This window comes from Nomascus leucogenys, chromosome 22a, assembly GCF_006542625.1.
Source record: "Nomascus leucogenys isolate Asia chromosome 22a, Asia_NLE_v1, whole genome shotgun sequence".
NCBI classification, from domain to species: Eukaryota; Metazoa; Chordata; class Mammalia; order Primates; family Hylobatidae; genus Nomascus; species Nomascus leucogenys.
In genome coordinates, this window is record NC_044402.1 from 76,533,729 (window position 1) to 76,546,962 (window position 13,234).

General features: G+C 49.3%; 1 protein-coding gene across 1 annotated transcript; it reads left to right on the forward strand.

Annotated features, from left to right (window-relative positions):
- Positions 1–7,432: 7,432 nt before the first annotated feature.
- On the forward strand, positions 7,433–12,253 carry HOXD4 (homeobox D4). Its single transcript, XM_003253754.4, has 2 exons — positions 7,433–8,258; positions 8,801–12,253. Exons 1-2 carry the CDS (start codon positions 7,826–7,828, stop codon positions 9,133–9,135), a joined length of 768 nt encoding a protein of 255 aa, XP_003253802.1. The 5' UTR covers positions 7,433–7,825; the 3' UTR covers positions 9,136–12,253.
- Positions 12,254–13,234: the final 981 nt, after the last annotated feature.

Below are 13,234 nucleotides of genomic sequence, written 5' to 3' on the forward strand. Positions count from 1 at the left end.
GCTCAACTTGTCCTTCCCCACTGCCTCTTCCATTATCACCACAACCATTGCAAGTTCTTGGGAAACTCCCCAACAAACTGACACATGCTAGCTCTGCTCTTCCCACCACTCAGCTTCTCTTCTCCATTTCACTCTTTCTTTCATCTACAGAAGACCAGGAGTGGGGGGAGGAGAAAAGGAACAGGGGAAGGAGGAGGCAAGAGAAGATTATGGGAAGGTGGACACTTACTCTCTCTTTAATCACTTTGCCTCGCTTTCCTAAGATCAAGACATAAATGATGTCTGCCTCAATATATTCCTTTTGTCTCTCCTTTTCTTTACTCACGGACACTTTGCTGTTATTGTCTAAATATACAGAGTAGGCTATGTAATTTTATCTTTTTGTGTAGGCCACAGTAAAGGTTGCAAGCATGTCTCAGTCACCATGCTTCATCACCGTTTGTTCAAAGAATGTCTACCTAGACCTGACTGGGTACCCATCACTGTTTCAAACACTATTTCTCCTCAGTCTTATCTTCTCCTTACCCCATTCTCATAAAAAGCTCATCACAATTGCCTGGAAACTAATATGTACTGTGATTAATTTCTTTATTTTTATTTTTATTTTTTTTGAGACGGATCCTAGCTCTGTTGCCCAAACTGGAGTGCAGTGGTGCGATCTCAGCTCACTACAACATCTGCCTCCTGGGTTCAAGCAATTCTCCTGCCTCAGCCTCCTGAGTAGCTGGGATTACAGGCGCGCCACCACGCCCGGCTAATTTTTGTATTTTTAGTAGAAATGGGGTTTCACCATGTTGGTCAGGCTGGTCTCAAACTCCTGACCTCGTTATCTGCCTGCCTCGGCCTCCCAAAGTGCTGGGGTTACAGGAAAATAAAGAAAGCTCTTCTCAACCCCTCAAACTATTATCATTATTTTACAGCTGCTCATCTAGTGCTAACCAGAATCAGAAACTATGTTTTGAAGAGTTTATCCATTTTTAAAAACAGATGCCATCAACCATAAAAGAAAAATATCTTTCTACAAGGCTAATGAAACAAAAAAAGGAGAAATGGATGCCTTACAATCCAGGCTAATAGCCCCCTGCTTTCCAGCTAATGACAGTGAAATCAGGAAATGGGTTTGAAAATGCATGTAGAATGGGTGGAAATTGGGATGCAAAGAGATCTTTGTATGAAGGGATCTCTTTTATGGGCTTGATGGGTCTTTCTGATGGGAACAGTTGCAACTGAATTTGATTTAGAAATCATATGTGTGTGTGCTCTACAAATCTCCACAGAACATCCATTATTTTCATCAGAATAGTCAAAACCACACATGTTTTTACACTGTTTGGTGGCAACTCTGGTGGGCTATTGAAGGGTGCTGGGTGGTCAATTCTCTTTTTATTTATGCTCCTTGGTGGGAGCTGAGGGCATCTTTCCCTCTCTCTTACCCCCACTCCAGCCTCCCCCAAGCAGAGAACGCTGCATTTTCCTAGAGAGCAGGTTCAGGCCCAAGCTCTTTTCTTGGCTTTCTCAGCAGGACAGCGGCGGTGTACTACTCTCTTTTCCTGTCTTAGGCTCTCTTTCTAGTGGGGGCAGCAGTGTGGGTGTGGGGGTAGTCCTCCTAAAACTCCCACCCAGTTTTGAACCCCCAAAGCTCCTGAGCCTTAATCCCTGTGCTTGGAGACATCATGGGAGTGGGGACATCTGACTTCCTAGGCTTGGATTCCTTGAGAGTCTCATTTGCTTCCTCACACCCTGTCTCCTTCACACCAGGGCTGTTTTATTGTTTTATAACCTTCTTTGGAGCTTTAGTTGCCAAAGATTCTAATGAGGCTATTCTCCACTTTCTCACTTTAGCAAACCCCAAGTCTTGCTGTGTTAAGCAGTTTGGTCACTTGCAAAGGCTTCCCTTTCAGATCTAAGCAAATTATAGAAACTTCTAGGCATGTGGCTACCTTCAACTTTCTCCAAGCCCATCCACAACAATATGGAGGGAGCCAAGTGTTAATTCCAACTGACACTCCCACCCCCAAACCCACCCAGTCTCTCCCTAACCACTTTTTCTCTGTTGAAACTTGAACAAAATCTCAAGTAACTTCCAACTTCTGTCATACGCAAATAAGAAGTGGCTTTTGACCTTCCTCTTTATCACATCTAGAGCTAGAAAATTGTTGAAATAAAGGGGTTGATGGTACTCACAGTGAATGCAGCCAAAGAATCATAAGACACGCCCACCAACCAGCCTTTTCCAAATAGCACTATCTCCCAACTTAAACAGCTTCTCTGAAAAGATGCTGTTTGAAAAGCCTGGGGTATTGATATGAATATGACCTCCCTTGCATCCTAGATATTTGGAACTATTTAAATCTGAGGGAACAGTTGCAGCGAACCTTTATTTAGTGAATAAAAGTTTAAAGCCAAAGGTTATTTATGGTTCTGCAGAGATGGGACCTGAGTGGCTATTTACGAGCACGTGATTCCAATAAACTTTGTTTTATGGCTTGAGAGTTGACAAGCCAAAATATAATTCCCACCATAAATTAGGTTAAGAGCATACAAGTGCAGATGCTGAGTTCCTGGAGCGGCAATAGGAACGTGAGAGGCTCCAGCCAGCGCCAGGCTAAAAAGGAGACGGTTCTACTCCCAGCTCCCCTGCCCACTAGGAAAGAAAAACAGTAAGTCACTTACTACTTTTTCCACAACAACTTCAGAGGTGGGAGATTTCTCTGTTCCTGACTTTTCTGCCTAGGATGGGGATAAGTCTCATCGAAGTTAATTCTAATTTTAGCCTAAACCTAAATTAACAAATAGAATGAGCATCTCGATCTCCCATGCCCTCCCTTCCGGATAGGGACAGTTAGGAATTGAGGGCTCTCACCTCACAAGAGGGACTTACTGCCCCTCTCCTCCCCATAAGAGCATCTCCTTCAGAAGTGGAATAAAACAGTGGTGTTCTGGGTGGGGAAAGAAAGAGAGGATGAGGGTGAAGCTGCTTTGTCCTTGAGATTTCTAATATTGCTTTTCTATAATAATATCAGGAAAGACTGAAAACTTAAAACTGGACACCAGCCTCTGGGAGTACCACTGCTTAGTAAGATTGTCTTCTCGGCTCTCCAGCAGCAATCCTGAAAAATTGATGTCATACCCATAGAGCTGGATAACAATCTAAAGCATTGCCATTCACCTTTAAACCCATTGATTTTCCTCCTCCTTGGTTATCATTTGGGTCCTCATTTCCCCCTGGAAATTGCTCTTTGTTTTGAATTGGAGTAGAAGTGGCAAGTCCCAGCCATGCCTGATTCTTCTTTGAAGAGAAGACAGGTTTTGGGGGCACTGGTTGGGGCTGAGGAATTTGAAACCAACCTGAAGCTGGAAAGGGAGCCTGAATTGCTCCCAGGGTGGGAGAGATAGGAAGCTGGGGTGAGGGGCAGATGGAGCGGCTACCCCCTCCCCAGTGGACCTGCACCCACCCGGCCCGATTGCTCAGAAGGGAACACACGAAGACCCATTTTCTCCTCGCTTCTCGTTTTCCCACTGGGAAAACCCTGTTACGGGCGACCTGAATCGGGCCAAGTAACCAGTGAGGTTTTGCCCAAGGGTGCGTGGAGTGGGGGAGGTGATGGAGACCGAAATCTGTCATAATCCGTGGCTCTGCTCTCGAGGGACTGCGGTCTCCGGCTCCGCGGAGAACTTTGCGCAGTTCCCGGGGGCGGGCACCTGAAGCAGGGAGGTCTGGGTATTGGTGGAGTATCTGGGCCTTGTCATTTTTCTGTGTGTTGTATGTGTCTGCTTTATTATCCTGTGGAATTTAAGTGATCCCCGTTTTCATTGCAACAGGTTCAGGACCATGAGAGAGCGCCCCTGTAAGTACCTTCCCGCTTCTTTCGAATCGCGAAGAGGCGGTACTGATCGCGGGGAAGTGGTGGGCTAAGGGCCAAGCCAGCGGAGTGGGCGGATAGAAGAAAGGCCCTGCCTCCCCCACCCCACCCCCACCCTCCACCCCCGGCCTCGCTCTGCGAGGTTAGCCCGCTTCGGGAGGTGGAGGCGCTAAATCGAGGTCCTGGAAAGCTTTTCTCGGGCCTTGTTCACAGACACCTGCCTGAGAGAACGGTCCGCGGCGTCTCGCCCTTGTCTCCTTGGGCCTTCCTGGACCTTCGCGGCCTTTCCCTACTCTGCACAGGTGCAGCTCCGCCAAGGCGCTCACTTCTGTTAAGAGCTTGCTAATCAGCAGCCCGTCTTATTAGCGGCTTCAAACCAACGCAGTAAACACCAAGGCAATGCGGTCCCCTCCGCAGCCCAACCCTTCTTAACCTGGTCTAGCCTGGCCAACCCTTGTTTTTACAAAAATTCACTGAAAACAAAAACTCAATCCTCTATGGCCGTGGGTGTGTTGAGTTGCCCGCTTCTGAGATTTACGTGGACATTCCTTCCCCGCCCCTCCCCCGATCTGTTTGCAGCGGTGTGGGTCCTGGGCTTGGGACACTGGCTGAGCGAGGAGGGATACGGATCTTCTTTTCACCTCTGCTTCTCTGTAACTGCAGTTGGAGAATTTCCGCCCCAGAGGCGCTGGTGCTGCAAGGAGGCATAGGAGGGTGGAGTGGAGTGGATGCGGTGGGATGGGGCCGGAGACTCGTGGGATCCTTGGCTTGGATGTTTGGATCTTTCTGAGTTGCCTGTGCCGCGAAAGACAGGTACACTTCTGATTAGGCCTGTGAAGCCTCCTGGAGGACCATCTCATTAAGACGATGGTATTGGAGGGAGAGTCACAGAAAGAACTGTGGCCCCTCCCTCACTGCAAAACGGAAGTGATTTTATTTTAATGGGAGTTGGAATATGTGAGGGCTGCAGGAACCAGTCTCCCTCCTTCATGGTTGGAAAAGCTGGGGCTGGGCTCAGAGACAGGTTTTTTGGCCCCACTGGGCTGGGCAGTTTGGTCGACCCTTGGTAGACTGTGCACACCCGTAGAAGAGCAATTACCCCTATACACCAGGCTGGCTCAAGTGAAAGGGGCTCTGGGCTCCAGTCTGGAAAATCTGGTGTCCTGGGGACCTCCTGGTCTTGCTTCTCTCCTCCCCTGCACTGGCTCTGGGTGCTTATCTCTGCAGAAGCTTCTCTCTAGCAAACCCACATTCGGCGCCCTGTAGCTGAACACAGCACAAAAAGCCCGAGAGATCAAAAGCATTAGTATGGGCAGTTGAGCGGGAGGTGAATATTTAACGCTTTTGTTCATCAATAACTCGTTGGCTTTGACCTGTCTGAACAAGTCGAGCAATAAGGTGAAATGCAGGTCACAGCGTCTAACAAATATGAAAATGTGTACATTCTCCGGTCTCCAGCCGGCTCAGCAGGCTCCCCCAATTTGTCTGGATAGAGCCTAGGCCCAGTGTCCCAGGAAGATGGATACTTGGGAGTCTTTGGCATTCAGGGAAATTGGGGGGACTCTCCTGGAATAAACAGATTCTGCAGCCTCATAGCCCTTGTTAGAACTGGCGCCCCCAAAATCCCTACGAAATAGGTAAAGTGGTGGAAGCAAAGGATGGGGGGATGAGCAAAGTGCCAGGCTTGGATGGGGAGTATCCCTGCCTCACCCCACCAGGCCCAGGCCCAGGCTTGAAACTAAATTTTGAATTATGTGGGAGGTAGGAAGGGCAATCAAGACAGTCAAAAAAAAATCTAACACCTTCAGCCTACAGTTAGGCACCCAAAAGCCCCACTCGAGCCAGGGCATCCCTGTGCCCCTGAAATCCATGGAGGCTCTGAGTGAGTCTGCGCTCTCCATGCCCTGAACTGAGGGGCAAGCAGTGCACAGTGCCGAGGCGCTGGGGCGGGTGAAATTTGTGAACTTTTGTACTCTTGTGTGCTGCTGTCGGCAAAGCAAAAATAATGAAAGTTTGTGATATGTTTGTAAATTATTTCGAATGACCCCTCGCCCTGCCCTTCACCATTAGCGCGCCGGCCTCAGCCCAAGGCGGCTCGGTGCCTGTGAGCAGCGCCTGCCTCGGGGTCTGCAGCAGCAGCGGAACGGAAAGGCCAGCCCGGATCAGGGCCCATGAAGGTAAATGCGCGACTTCTTGGAGAAGTAGCTGTGGCAGACAACCTGGCTTGGTCGGGCAGTAGGAAAAGGAGTGGACAGAGGATATTCCCCTCTCGCTTCTTTTCCTTCTGCCGCTGAGGGCATTTGTTCCTTTCTGGAAAATACCACTTGATAAGGAGGGGGGTTATTTGGATCCTGGTGGGGGAGGGTGGTTAATAAAGCCGCCATCCTTGGGATGGATTATTTTTCTTTCTTTCTTTATTTTTTTCTTTCTTAAGAAGAATATTCTGGTTGCTCGCCTGCTTGGTAACCCTGACCCTGGCAGAAGAATGAGGGAACTCATTGCTTCAAATTGTCGCCAAGCCCATTAGGCTACCTGAACTGTCTCAGAAAGTGCGGGTGGCTGCGTCGAACGGTGGTGGCTCAGAAGAAGAGGCTGGGGCCGGCAGCGGCCTAGGTACCTCACTCTGGGTAGGACCCAGAGGTTGTAACGTTGTCTATATATACCCTGTAGAACCGAATTTGTGTGGTATCCATATAGTCACAGATTCGATTCTAGGGGAATATATGGTCGATGCAAAAACTTCACGTTTCTTCGGAATAGCCAGAGACCGAAGTGCGAAATGGAGACTAGAAGCAGCCGGCGCTGGTCAGCCGCCTCTTTCTGTTTTATTACCTTGGACTCCAGGAGGATCAGCTGCGCCTGGTGACATAGAGCAGCCTTTTCCTCTCCAGAAGCTCCTCAACTTTAAACAGAGTATCCTCTGGGTGCTGAAAAGAAAGAAAGAGAGAGAGAGAGAGAAAGTGAGAATGCAAGCCTAATTGGTTGCATGGATGCAGGGCCAAAGGGCTAGGTTTCGGGGTACTAGGGAGTGAGGTGCAAGGCCAGCCTGCCCAGTCCCAGCTCTGCCCTCCAGGAACATGAGTGTGCAAAGGTACTCAAATGCGGGCTTGTTTGTATTTGGGGCCTGTGGGAAGAAAGCAAGCTTCGAAGAAGCCCAGTGGGGAGCTCTAGGGTGCATTTTGACAAGGTGAGGGTGCCCTTGCCACCATCCCAGCCCACCCCCAGCTACATGGGCAAGGGCAGCGAAGGCCCATGTAGCTGGGGGTGGCTATTTTGGCAGGGCCCAGCTTTGGCTGGGAACCCCCGGGCCTGGGCACTGGTAGAAAGCATGGCGGTTACTCATTGCCTAATTTGATTCAAGCTGGCCAGATTCTGGTAACTTTTGGGTGACCCTGATGAAGACAAAGCCAGGACGGCGGCCTTTGTATGGCAGAATCCCTGCTCCCGCCGGCTGCAGGCAGGGCGGGCAGGCAGGAACCCTCCCCGCCTGGGGCACTCTGCCCAACTCAGAGGCGACTTCGCCCACCCACCTTTCATTGCTCTGTACCCCAATAGGATTCATTCTCCCTTGAGCTGTGCCTACGTGGTGTGGGTGGGGGTGCGGGTTGCATTCAGCTGGGGGTGAGTGGAAGGGGCACGGAAGGTTGGCAAAATCAGTGGCAGACAAAAGCTGGGATTACCTGAGGGGAATGGGGTGCTGGGGACTGCAGCTACATTAATATCTGGCAGGGGCTCTCAAATGTGCCATAGCAAGCTACTTGATTACACGTATGTTATTTAGTTAAATTTGTGAAAATTATGAGATGCTCACCAACCCGGTGATAAACTTGCTCCCTCGCCATTGGCTGGCCTGGTCACATGGCTGCCCAACTTTATTCAGTTGACAGCAAGTAGGAGGGCCCTATGGAAGGAGAAAAAAAGACAACACGAGAAAAATTAGTATTTTCTACCTTCTGAAATTAATGGTCATGAGTTCGTATATGGTGAACTCCAAGTATGTGGACCCCAAGTTCCCTCCGTGCGAGGAGTATTTGCAGGGCGGCTACCTAGGCGAGCAGGGCGCCGACTACTACGGCGGCAGCGCGCAGGGCGCAGACTTCCAGCCCCCGGGGCTCTACCCACGGCCCGACTTCGGTGAGCAGCCTTTCGGAGGCGGCGGCCCCGGGCCTGGCTCGGCGCTGCCTGCGCGGGGTCACGGACAAGAGCCAGGCGGCCCCGGCGGTCACTACGCCGCCCCAGGAGAGCCTTGCCCAGCACCCCCGGCGCCTCCGCCGGCGCCCCTGCCTGGCGCCCGGGCCTGCAGTCAGTCAGACCCCAAGCAGCCACCCCCCGGGACGGCACTCAAGCAGCCGGCCGTGGTCTACCCGTGGATGAAGAAGGTGCACGTGAATTCGGGTAAGGCTAGGGTCCAGTAACCTCTCTGTCCACATCCCAGCCCGTTAGCCTGGGTCCGCTGGAAGGGGGTGAGAGTAGGTGGGGGCGTGTGGAGCTTCCATGGGCGCCGCAATTACTCTCCCCATAAATTTTTATAGCTGAGGGAGCAGGTCAGGACCATGTGGCTGGCTGCTCGGCTGTGGGCGCAAAAGGGGGGGCATGGGGGTGGGGTTGGGGAGGACTCCATTTTCAGAGCAGGGGGAAGGCTGTGGAGGAGCGGGGGATTTCCAAAATGCTTGAGGGTTCCGGATTTGGTGATGGGCCCGGAAGAAGGAGCACATTTGGGGATCCCTCAAGCCTGGTGTATGTGGGTGTGTTTGAGGAGGTGGGTGGGAGTGAGCGTGTGCGCCGGGGAGAGGGCGGGAGGGAGGAAGCAAGCGAGCTTGGGAGCGCGCGGGGAGGGCCGCGGGCCTCGGGGCGCGCCAGGAAGTGAGCGGCGGAGGCGAGGGGCCTAACTAGTGGCCGGGCGCTGACCTGCCTGTCCTGTCTGTTTTGTCTCGCAGTGAACCCCAACTACACTGGTGGGGAACCCAAGCGGTCCCGAACGGCCTACACCCGGCAGCAAGTCCTAGAACTGGAAAAAGAATTTCATTTTAACAGGTATCTGACAAGGCGCCGTCGGATTGAAATCGCTCACACCCTGTGTCTGTCGGAGCGCCAGATCAAGATCTGGTTCCAGAACCGGAGGATGAAGTGGAAAAAAGATCATAAGCTGCCCAACACTAAAGGCAGGTCATCGTCCTCATCTTCCTCCTCATGTTGCTCCTCCTCAGTTGCCCCCAGTCAGCATTTACAGCCGATGGCCAAAGACGACCACACGGACCTGACGACCTTATAGAAGTGGGGACCCTGGGCCCATCTCTCCCTGCGCTAAGCCGAAGCTGCGGGGGCAGGCCGGGCCTGCTGTCACCTCGCTGGGCTCTAAGGTACTGTGGGGTGGACCTGGGACACGCAGGCCGCCCTCGGACTAGGTTAGCATCCTGCCCGAGGGCAGCCCCCTCCCTAGTGCGGGATGGGGATGGGAGGGGGGCGGGATTCTCTCTCTAAGTATATTATATGGCAGGAGCTACTGAGAACATAAAATCTTGGCGAGTCATTAAACTCATGAAAATCATCCCTCTTGGATTTTGAATTTGCAAATGAAGGTTGGATGCTTTATCCCACTGTGAATTTGGACATTCTCCCCACTCCACCCCTCCAGGGCGCTTTGTGGCTTAATTATGTGAAGGAGTTGAGGCAGAAGGTTGGCCACCCCTGTGCTAGGTGCTTTCGGTGGAAGCCAGAGAGCTGGGTCAGGATTTCTGAACTTTCTGGGTTGTCTATGGAATTTTGTGTGATTAAAAAATATATCTTTTGCTCCCAGTGGCCCCATGTCCAAAGAAATGGGTCTAAGAAGGAAGTAAAAACGGGTTATTTTATGTTTAGATATTTGCTTAAATATTTATTTGTTGGGAAATGTGGTACAGAAATAACTGACACCTTCATGCCAAAAATCTTAAAAAGGTGAAAGGGGCTGAACTTCAGGGAGCAGAATCAGAGATATGTGCATTTACTTCTGAACTCCACCCCTCCCCACTCTCTGGAAATGTGTGTAGGGGGCCTTAACCCTTCCAAAAGGAAGCAAAGGATTCACTCAAAGTTGCATTCTTGAAAATATATTTCCACATGTGTTTTTTTCAGTACTGTGCTTACAACCAGTTCTGGGTGATTAAAGGAAAGGGAAAAAAAGCAACAAATGGTCCAACATTTTCCTTCTGGGGAAAGAAAACAAAACCTCTGTGCACTGGGTCGTTAGATAATGACTGAATTTTCTGTTCCAACTGGATTCCAAATGTTCTAAATACCCTCACATAGCAGTGTTTTACAGGAATTAGTGTATGGCCTGTGTAGGGGAGGGGCTGTGCAGTGGGGAGAAAGTGGGAAGGTGAGGAACTCTTGCTTTAAGAAGGAAAAAAAAAAAAACCCCTAACTGAATCTAGAAGTCCACAAAGGTTAGCCTTAGAGGTTTTTTTCTCCCTGAAGTTTTAATTTTTTAAAAAACCAAATTTAAGGAAGTTTTCCTCAGCTCATTAATTAGAAGCAGAATTTGTAAAAGTATAAAAGTTTTCAAGCACTCATCTTTGCCTTGAGAATAGTGGTTTTTTAAAGAATCACTCTCAACAGGAGAGATGTCCTCTAGTCGTTTTTCTTCTGCCTCTCCTGGGAAGGGTTCAAAGTTCATTTTTCTAAAATGCTGACCCTCAAGCATAAGGAGGAAAAAGTCAAAGTTAATGGCCAGAGTTCATATACTCAGATGAAACCAGTCTTCCCAAGGCCTCAGGCTCCAAAAAAGGTTGTAGCTATCAAAAAGTGACAAAAGTGGAAAAGGGAGAAAGGATAAGCTGAAAACTTAATTTTAAGATCCAGAAGGGGGGTATTTTTTTTCAGCACTTCAAAAACACTTTAGAAGGTTTCTGTGGTAATTTTTAAAATATATTTAAGTGGGAGGGAAAAAAGAGTTTCTCTGTAGGCGTGTTCTTTGGCTGTGTCTCCTGAGAGCTGAGGGCAGGTATTCACTGCAGTCCCTAGGCTGAAATTCCGCTTCTCTAAAGTGTCTTCCAAGCCTTGGTCTTTTGTATTAGACCCTGGGGACTGCTCTTTGTTCCTCCTTGGGGTGAGCCTGGCTCTCAGACTTGCACATGGCAATACTTGAATATCACCACGTCGGGATATTAAAGATGGATATTCGTGCATTATTCACATCATTGTTTCTATGACAAAAAGCACAGAGTCAAGACGTCTTTTTTCTGACGCCCTCACGTTGAGAAGCTGAAAAGGTATTTTACTGAAGTTCGGGTAAATTACAGAATCAGGTTCATCCAGAGGACAAATTTTCTATTTGATTAGCTGTATTTCAGCCGGGAGGACTGACCTCTAAACCCTTAACCTTTTGGACTCTAACTACCCTTCTCTTCTTTTTTCCTCTCTAACATGGAGAGCAGTCTTTGGATGTACCATTTGAAAGGAACCGCTATCCTTAGGCAAGTTGGAAAGTTGCTAAGCTGCTTTCCTAAAACCCAAATCTGTCTATACATTGAACCTTCTCCTTGGGAAGGGGAAAAGGGTATATATTTTCACAGCATCCAATTACATATATATAATAGAGATTTGTTATATAGATTTTCCACCACCACAGAAGTTCAGGTTACTCAACCCCAGCTTCATACCAAATGCCACACAGGCTTAACTGACTGCATCCCTGCCCCAGAGGAAAGCCAAGAAACATGTTTTCATGAGGAAAACCCAAGCTCCTTCTCAAACATAGCCCCACTACTTTGGAAAGTAACTTAATCAGAGAAACAACTTCTTTGTTTGTAAGTCTCAGCTCTCCTTCTCAGCTTCGAGGGATTCTTTTGAAATGTTAATAGAGCCTGGATGGCCCAGAGTGCAGCCCCCAACCCTGAGGTCCCAGCCGGACCCCAGCATCCATTTGGGCCCACAGGAGTGGGCCAGGGAAGGGGTAGGGCCCCGCAACCACTTAGGGCAGGGAAGGAAATGGGTTTCCATCTGAGAATGTGCTTTGGAGATAGCTAGGTGTGGAAAGGCTCCAATGCCCATTTGCTATTATTTGTTTCCAGTTTGTTCCTTTAAATATGAGCCAGAAGTGTTTGTGTTGGTGTTTTAAAAACAAAAACCAAAACCCTGTTGGGGTCCTGACTGGGAGAGGGGGAGAGTGAAGTGTTTGCTGAGGACGTTGCTCCTCTGACTCCCATCTCACTTTGTCCATCGCAGCCTTTTGTTGGGAGATGACATTGTCAGTCAGCCCATGATGTCTGTTCACACGAGATGCTTTTTTAATAGAATTGACCAATGTTTTGCTGCCACTGATTAAAGTATTATTTATACTAATTGTTGCTTGTAGTTTTGATGTAATTCATTGATCTATATTTAAAATAATAAAAGGTGTAGCAAAATCTCCCTCCTGTTTGGTGCCTTAACAGAAACATTCATTCTTTGTTAAGTCTTCTAAAAGCTAACATTTAACATAAACAAGTTATTATTTTCTGCAATAAATTAGACACCATTTTTTTTGGGGGGGGTGCCTAAAGTGTGAAGGTTAAACCATGTAAGGCTCAGCAGTTCTATTATTACCCCCTCCTTAATATACACACACTCCCAATTGGCCACCATATTTTGTGAGCATTGGGAAGCCTGGGGTTGAATTCAGGGTACAGAGTGTTGGGTGTTAATTTTTTGAAGAAAAAGTAATTGCCCAGGTTGGCATTCTGCTGGGCCCGGGCCAGCCCCCAGACCTTTTTGGTTTGGAAGCCCTCAGAGGAAGTCTTTGGGAAGTGGTGGATGAGACACCTTACTGATCCCCCACCCCTAATGCAGGGAGAGCATGCTGAGTTCTGGGACGAGCTGAGGCTCCTGGGTGGCTGCTCTGACCTGACCCCCGGGCCTCCACTCTTGGGCTTCTACTTTTCCAGTACCGCTCAGCTCCTGTGGGGACTCCAGCACCTGCCCCTCCTTCTCCCGCGCCCCCTCCACCCCTCAGGCAACAATAAACACTCCCCACTATAAAAAGTGCCCTGCACTACATTTACCGCAAGGGCTTCTTCACATCTTGGCCTCGCCTTGAAGAAGGGGCCAAGACAGGAGTCCCAAAATAGATGGGGTGCTTGTTCCAGACAGGAAATGAGCAGAATGCATAAAATCAGACATGTGTCCTTAATATATGGAAGGGCTCGCCCCAGACGCGTGGACATGTGTATTTATAAATGCGCAGGCAGAAGTTTAAATATTCAGACACATTTTATGATTGTCCTCTGCCCGTCTTCTGGTTAATGGCTCCTCCCGTGCCCACCAATACATCAATAACGTTGTGTGTATTGAATCGCGGGCAGGGATGAGGAGGAAGCGAGTCCATAGCAGAGCCCGCTGAGTATACAGTACAG